General features: G+C 43.4%; 1 protein-coding gene across 7 annotated transcripts in view; it reads left to right on the plus strand.

Annotated features, from left to right (window-relative positions):
• The window catches only part of rock1 (Rho-associated, coiled-coil containing protein kinase 1), a 70,874-nt gene extending 62,659 nt beyond the window's left edge, over positions 1-8,215 (plus strand). For 2 of the 7 annotated variants that reach the window (XM_024391316.2, XM_024391315.2), the window contains exons 28-33: positions 2,091-2,161; positions 2,306-2,394; positions 2,614-2,692; positions 3,448-3,709; positions 5,511-5,718; positions 6,133-6,423. In XM_024391316.2, the coding sequence (XP_024247084.1) occupies positions 2,091-2,161; positions 2,306-2,394; positions 2,614-2,692; positions 3,448-3,709; positions 5,511-5,718; positions 6,133-6,202 (779 nt within the window). In that variant the 3' untranslated portion in view covers positions 6,203-6,423. The other 5 variants (XM_024391317.2, XM_024391319.2, XM_024391320.2 and 2 more) reach the window with 5 other exon arrangements.
• Positions 8,216-8,575: the final 360 nt, after the last annotated feature.

Here is an 8,575-nt window from a genome sequence, read left to right on the forward strand (position 1 = left end):
CCAGATCTGTGCCTCGACACAATACTGTCTCGGAGCTCTACGGTCAATTCCTTCGACATTATGGCTTGGTTTTTTTTCTCTGACATGCACTGTCAACCGTGAGACCTTATATTGACAGCTGTGTGCCTTTCCAATTCATGTCCAATCAATTGAATATTCCACAGGTGGACAATCAAGTTGTAGAAACATCTCAAGGGTGAATGGAAACGGGATGCACCTGACCTTAATTTTGAGTCTCTTAGCAAAGTGTCTGAATAGTTATGTAATTAAGGTATTTCTGTTTTTAATTTTTAAATGTGCAAAAAAAATCTTAACCTATTTTCGCTTTGTCGTTTTGGGGGTATTGTGTGTAGTTTGAGAAAAATATTTAATCCAATTTAGAATAAGGCTGTAATGTAACCAAGTGGTAAAAGTTTAGGGGTCTGAGTACTTTCCGAATGCACCGTATAGGAGATTGCTGATTTTCATATTTCCTAACCCACCTGGTTCAAGTGTCAACTTGAATAGTCCATTTTAAAATGACAGTTTTTTTCTTTGGAGACCTACCAACAATGTTTGCTGTACATTGAATACCTGATGTGCCTGTGGTTAAAGTCCTCTCTCATCTCTTATTCCCCCCATCTCCAGTTGGTTCTCCTTGCTCTCCCCCCTATCTTTGTGTCTTCTGTTCTTTTCCTTCTGTGAGTAACTCGGAGTTGTGGACCCCAATTGTGCCTGGTCTAGGCTGCACTACTGTATGTCTTTCGCATCCCTTGTGTTTTTGGTTTTTGGGGCGAGAAAGGTATCCATCCTTCTTGTATGCTCTCGCCAACACTTTTGAAAGGCCATTCCGAGTGACAGCAGTTATAGCCCCCTTTTAGGGTATTTTAAGCAAGTTGGCTTTTGTTGAACCAAGTTGTGCCATGCTGGGGGGCATTTTCATGTACTAACCGTGAATCATAATTCACATAAGCCATTTGTAGGGTGCAAATGAACCATTTACAGTATAGAACTTCATTTAACATTTATTTCAGTACAAATTCTAACTGTACCCTATAAATGAGTCTTCTGTAGGTAATCAGTTTCAATGCTGTCAGCTGTACATTTATTTTGCGGCAGGGCAAGCGATCATAAAATCTGAGTGACTCCTAAAGTGACTACATGAGAGGTTAGCTACTGTAACACTAGACTACAACAGCACTGTGTGGTTTAACCCATCACTCTGAGCACCTTTCAAAACGTGTCTGGAAACCACGATCCACACCCTACCTTTTGAGCCTCTGTCCCTTGTGCTTCAAACAAACAATCCTTTAAAAAAAAAAAAAATGTTTTAAAGTTTTGTTTTGGCATGTTCACCTCAGAACAGAAGCAGCTCCTTTTCAGAGTCAAGGAACTCTCACACACTTGTAGTTGAGCTTTTGATCAATTCACTGTTCTTTTGTAGCTTGCGTTGCGCCAAAGCATGCTCTTTTGTGTGGAGTCTGTAAAGCTTTTAACACAATGGAAGGATATTCCCAACCATATACAGTTCCCTGCTATGTGACGGTAGACTGAGGCATCAGAAGCCCCATGTTGGATGGACAGATCCATTGAATTAGAATTTGATAAGTGGTTCATAATTCTATGGCTGGAACGGCCATGCTTGGTCAACCGTTGACTGAGTAGAAAATAGTTGTACGCCACACATCTATCTAGACCACCATGGAGTTTAAGCTAGTCCATGTTATCTAACTGGCTGGGAGAAAATAACGTGGATGTGACTTGCTTTTAGTGAAAACATTTATACTGTCCTATATATCCCTTTTGAATTAATGCTCCTTTATGCGTGAGATCTAAAACTACTGAGCTTGAAGTAACCGTATGGGATATTCTAACTCTGTCGGTCACATGCTATTGTATAACTACAGTTATTTTGAAGTGTAACCCGGGCAGAGAAATTGAACTTGAGTTGAACTTGAAATGACTTATTATGGCCCGGCCTTGTCACATGACTTTTTTTTTTTTTGTTCTTCCCCTCCAGCTGAGTTTGAATTGAATCACTGCATGATGTTTTGGGGACAGTGTTACCCACAGGCTTGGTTTTCATTTGTGTCTATCTTGTGTCTGTGTAGAATCCAGACTGGAAGGGTGGCTGTCCATTCCTAATAAACCTAATATCAAACGATATGGCTGGAAGAAGCAGGTATGTCACCTGGACGCTTTTGAATCGATTTCCTGACATTACTGATTCAGATTCAATGGCACAGTACGGGTCGTACTGATGGTGCTGCCTAGGTGCCTACTCCTTTGGGCCAACATGATTCTTCCTAACATTATTTCTCCTCAGTATGTGGTGGTGAGCAGCAAGAAGATTCTGTTCTACAATGATGAACAGGACAAAGAACAGTCCAACCCCTCCATGGTACTAGATATCGAGTAAGTACCCTTGTTCTGTGGATTTTGTTTAAAAAAATATATATTTAAAAAACTTTCTTTACACTCGCCATCTGTTTTAACACTGACAGAATATCCACCATCTTAGATGAGTTTGTTTTATGTGAAGATTATTACTTGGGTTGTAAAGAGCTCGTGTAACAGTGTCTGAGGCAGTGTATTCTGATCCCTCAATCACACATGGCTTGTTGTTCTGTGCAGCAAACTGTTCCACGTGCGTCCAGTCACCCAGGGTGATGTGTACCGTGCAGAGACCGAGGAGATCCCAAGGATATTCCAGGTAGGAAGGAACCTTCTGACCTGACCAATCGACCTTCTTGACCCATTGCCTTACGTCAGAAAGCACGGAGGCCGTCTGTACTACTGGTTCGTGGCTTCGCGTTAGAATGCCCCCATCGGTCGGAGGACGATACCTTCTGACCTAAACCAATCAAGTTATCCAGCTCAGTATTTTTTTTTAGGTCTACAATCACCTTACTTGCCCATTCTCAAACAAGTTCTCACAGTCTGTCAGAATTAGACGTTCAGCCATGTTTTGAAGTGTTTGGGTACTTCTCTGTGTCGTTCCAAGGTTACGTTTAGGCATGAATTCAGAATGGTTAAGGTTTGGGATAGGCTTAAAACACAAATATAAAAAAAAAACTTCATATTGCTGGATTCGAACATGCAACCTTTGGAACCATAGGCAGATGCTTACACCGTCCACCATCCCTGTCCACAACATCCGAGCAAAACCGATTTAAACGTATCACTCATCGTTAACCCCTAGTGGGCAGACGTCGAATACTGGGTGACCTGCCTGCTCAAATCGATGATTACAATCCCATTGTAGATTTTGACACCTGTCTTGAGTGCACTTCAGTCTACATTCACAATTAGTTAAGTAGACTCCTTTTTTACCCCAGAGAGACTTTCAATTCGATTTTCGGATTCAGTAGTATACAACCCTGAAAGCCCCGCTTCAAACGATCCCTTTTATAAAAACGCAGACATGTTTGGGAGAGACTCTTACTCTCTCTCGTCTCCCGCCTTTAGATCCTGTATGCCAATGAGGGGGAGTGCAGGAAGGAGGCGGACATGGAGACGGTCTCGCAGGGCGACAAGACCAACTGCCTGCCCCACAAAGGTCATGAGTTCATCCCCACGCTTTACCACTTCCCCACGAACTGCGAGGCCTGCGCCAAGCCCCTGTGGAACGTCTTCAAGCCCCCACCTGCCCTGGAGTGCCGCCGCTGCCATGTCAAGTGCCACCAGGACCACCTCGACAAGAAGGAGGACGTCATTGCCCCCTGCAAAGGTACTGTCGCAGAGTTTAGGTTAGACTGACGAAACTTAAATCAGTGGTGAAAGTGGGGGAAAATATACTTTAAAAATTACAAGACCAACTGCTTGATCCTGGTTTTCAGCACCAAAATAAAGGCGAGAAAGAAAAACAGGTTAATTGAATATACACTGCTCAAAAAAATAAAGGGAACACTAAAATAACACATCCTAGTTCTGAATGAATGAAATATTCTTATTAAATAGTTTTTATTTACATAGTTGAATGTGCTGACAACAAAATCACACAAAAATTATCAATGGAAATAAAATGTATCAACCCATGGAGGTCTGGATTTGGAGTAACACTCAAAATTAAAGTGGAAAACCACACTACAGGCTGATCCAACTTTGATGTAAAACAAGTCAAAATGAGGCTCAGTAGTGTGTGTGTGGCCTCCACGTGCCTGAATGACCTCCCTACAATGCCTGTGCATGCTCCTGATGAGGTGGCGGATGGTCTCCTGAGGGATCTCCTCCCAGACCTGGACTAAAGCATCCGCCAACTCCTTGACAGTCTGTGGTGCAACGTGGCGTTGGTGGATGGAGCGAGACATGATGTCCCAGATGTGCTCAATTGGATTCAGGTCTGGGGAACGGGCGGGTCAGTCCATAGCATCAATGCCTTCCTCTTGCAGGAACTGCTGACACACTCCAGCCACATGAGGTCTAGCATTGTCTTGCATTAGGAGGAACCCAGGGCCAACCACACCAGCATATGGTCTCACAAGGGGTCTGAGGATCGAGATGACTCGGTACCTAATGGCAGTCAGGCTACCTCTGGCGAGCACATGGAGGGCTGTGCGGGCCCCCAAAGAAATGCCACCCCACACCATGACTGACCCACCGCCAAACCGGTCATGCTGGAGGATGTTGCAGGCAGCAGAACGTTCTCCATGGCGTCTCCAGACTGTCATGTCTGTCACATGTGCTCAGTGTGAACCTGCTTTCATCTGTGAAGAGCACAGGTCGCCAGTGGCGAATTTGCCAATCTTGGTGTTTTCTGGCAAATGCCAAACGTCCTGCACGGTGTTGGGCTGTAAGCACAACCCCCACCTGTGGACATCGGGCCCTCATGGAGTCTGTTTTTGACCGTTTGAGCAGACACATGCACATTTGTGGTCTGCTGGAGGTAATTTTGCAGGGCTCTGGCAGTGCTCCTCCTTGCACAAAGGCAGAGGTAGCGGTCCTGCTGCTGGGTTGTTGCCCTCCTACGGCCTCCTCCACGTCTCCTGATGTACTGGCCTGTCTCCTGGTAGCGCCTCCATGCTCTGGACACTACGCTGACAGACACAGCAAACCTTCTTGCCACATCTCGCATTGATGTGCCATCCTGGATGAGCTGCACTACCTGAGCCACTTGTGTGGGTTGTAGACTCCGTCTCATGCTACCACTAGAGTGAAAGCACCGCCAGCATTCAAAAGTGATCAAAACATCAGCCAGGAAGCATAGGAAATGAGAAGTGGTCTGTGGTCCCCACCTGCAGAACCACTCCTTTATTGGGGGTGTCTTGCTAAATGCCTATAATTTCCACCTGTTGTCTATTCCATTTGCACAACAGCATGTGAAATTTATTGTCAATCAGTGTTGCTTCCTAAGTGGACAGTTTGATTTCACAGAAGTGTGATTGACTTGGAGTTACATTGTGTTGTTTAAGTGTTCCCTTTATTTTTTTAAGCAGTGTAATATAACTTGATTTGGCTTTCGTTAAGGGGTAAGTGGGGACTTCCTGAGTTTGTGTTCTCAGTGTTCTGCCTGCTTTTGTCTCCTCTAACAGTGAACTACGACGTGACCTCTGCCCGGGACATGCTCCTGCTAGCTCTGACCCAAGACGAGCAGAAGAAATGGATTGGCCACCTGGGCAAGAAGATCCCCAAAACACCGCCCTCCTCCTTCCTGAGGGCGTCGCCTCGCACCATGTCCACCCGCCCCGCACCCAACCAGTCCTTCCGCAAGAACCCCAAAAGCATCACAGGCAAGCCAAGGTAACCTTACATACACTCTCTGGGCCTGAAATGGCATCCTTTTCCTTCTATAAAGTAGTACACTACAGTTGTCCAGAGCATCTTATTTTCCATATAGTGCACTACTTTTGGTCAAAAGTAGTGCACTATATAGGTAATGGGGTGTAATTTTGGACACAACCTCTGATGGTCCCACAGGGCAGCCCTTTCCAACCTCCTTGTACTGCCTTAGCAGCCACACTCGTTCTCCATAGCTTGAGGCTTGTTTTGGCCTATACAGAACATTGAGGCTAAGAGACGATAAGGGAGGTTGTGCTCCGGTCCAGAAGTCCTCTGTTCATCCCTGCTGCTGCTGGTGGACTGTCTGTGACTGTTGTCGTCCAGTCAGCCACGTGACTTGCTATTTTGTTTTCTCCTGCCCTGTGTAACAAGCAGGTCGCAGTCTCATTCTGCTACCACAGCCTCCAGCCTCCAAGCAGCAGACGCAACATCCAGCACTTGTTGACATTGACAACAACTCCTCCTCACCAAATTTACAGAAGAAGTCTTAACTCTTTACACTATTGTCTCCTTACTGTTTTGGCTTGATTATTTATTATTAACAGACTGTGTTGATGGTGTGTCTAACGGCAGTGGTACTGTCCTTTTGTGGATCTTTCCCGTTTGACTTGGAACTCTTTCAATCTAATTTGACACTAAAGTGTTTTTTTTTTTCCATTGACTAACTCTTAGGCCTCTATGCAACCTTTCCCGAAGCGTTTCCCTCGACCAAGTATGACGCCAGAGACCATGGAATGCATAATGGAGATGTAGTTGCTATGTCAAACCTGTTTTTCTATGTAATGTATTAACATCTACCGGGGGGTACTAACCAAGTGTCAAATGTCTTACTCTTTCACTGGACACCTGTTTTCTCTTTCTTCCAGCTAACCATCTGAACCATTGGATTCTATTGGGACTTTGTGTTTTTTTCTTTCCCACCTCACAAAAACAGGAGGGTCCCTATTTGATATCAAAGTCAATTAAAGCAATCTGACCAGCGCTGGAAATTTGGGATAGTTATCTGACATAAGGCATCAGGGACATTGAAAAGGCCTGCTATTCCCCCCTCACCCCCTCTTCTCCTACCCTCACCCTCACCCTGGAACCTCAACTAAGACTCCCTCATCCAGCCACCACATACTTGCAACTCTTTGTTTCTTCCAGAAGATGGCGTGGCTCGTCATTCCAAAACGTGGGACTTGGGACCTGAATGGGAGATGGAAAGACAGAGCGAGGGGCTCGTGACATGCTGTGGGTAGTACATCTTCCATGTCAGGAATAGGAAGGGTTTATGGTTGAATAAATGACTGAAGGTTTTGCTGGGACTCTTGCATGTAAACATGGTCAACGTTGAGGTACTGTAGTACAGGGATTGGCTTAACTCTGTGGAGAATGGGTACATCTCGGGGGAAAGTAAATGTGTGTGTGTGTGTGTGTGTCCCAGCCCCCGACTGAGGAAAAAGATACTCTGTTTCCATCTAAATTGACTTCAATGCCTTTGACTGATGGACTCTGGTGGCCTTTGCTTCGATCCCTCATTACTTGGCACTCCAGCTATATCAGGGGTCAGTTGAGACAGAGTATGTATTGGGAACTGAGTATTAGATGTTTTTCAGTATTGAGTGAGGAGCGTGCAGGATCATTTAAATCTATGCATTATTTTTTATGAATTATTGTAATTGCTCCAAGCCATAAGCAAATTCCATTGTAATGGCAGATAGGAGACCTAAAAAGGATTATCTTTTTCTTTGTGTATTCTTTGGGTACATTGTTTTCTGTAATATTGTATTTTTTTGTATGTATTGCCTTACATTGACTCATAGATAAATGGCTCAAAAGGAAAACATTAAGTTAACAAATGTAAAACTGCACTGTTTGAATTGTAAATTATTTGTAGAAGACTTAACCAGGTGTAGCATTTGGCCCACCTAGTGCCTTAATGTTTGGATAATGAATTTACTGCCATATCTGTTTTGTGTTTATCTCCAAAAACAAGACAAATCCAAACTCTTCCATTTTTTTTCTTTTTTAAAAATCTACTTCATTGTGGTTTTATCAGAACATTTCCTGTCTGGTTGGAGTATATTTTGAATGCCTCTTTATAGACTCATTGCAATAGTGTAATGTGTCAACACAAAGTACCCAGAGTCCAGTATCTAGTTCACAACAGTTTCTGGATGGTGTACCTTGACGAAGGCTTGTTAAAAATGCAGTTATAATTATATTCATATGGTAACGTCCCATTCACGCAAATCCAGCTGTGTACATCATTTGAAGATACAAAAAAAATAATTATCATGAATAAACTGCTAATTCAAAATGTTTTTTTTTTTTTTGTTTAAGTAAAAAGAGGGTGAGGGGGAAGCACTGGAACTATGACCTACTTACTCTATTTTGTCTTGGATGAATCGCATGTTTAATTGCATTGGAGGCCGCACTGATGGATATGTGTCAATAAACATATCTTTATCTATAATCTACAGACTTCTCTTTTGTTATGTATTTAGGCAATGAGAGTGATTTTGATATACAGTGGGGCAAAAAAGTATTTAGTCCGCCACCAATTGTGCAAGTTCTCCCACTTAAAAAGATGAGAGGCCTGTAATTTTCATCATAGGTAATCTTCAACTATGACAGGCAAAATGAGAAGAAAAAAATCCAGAAAATCATATTGTAGGATTTTTAATGAATTTATTTGCAAATTATGGTGTTAAATAAGTATTTGGTCACCTACAAACAAGCAAGATTTCTGGCTCTCACAGACCTGTAACTTCTTTAAGAGGCTCCTCTGTCCTCCACTCGTTACCTGTATTAATGGCACCGGTTTGAACTTGTT

The sequence above is a fragment of the Oncorhynchus tshawytscha genome, linkage group LG28 (assembly GCF_018296145.1).
Source record: "Oncorhynchus tshawytscha isolate Ot180627B linkage group LG28, Otsh_v2.0, whole genome shotgun sequence".
Taxonomy (NCBI): Eukaryota; Metazoa; Chordata; class Actinopteri; order Salmoniformes; family Salmonidae; genus Oncorhynchus; species Oncorhynchus tshawytscha.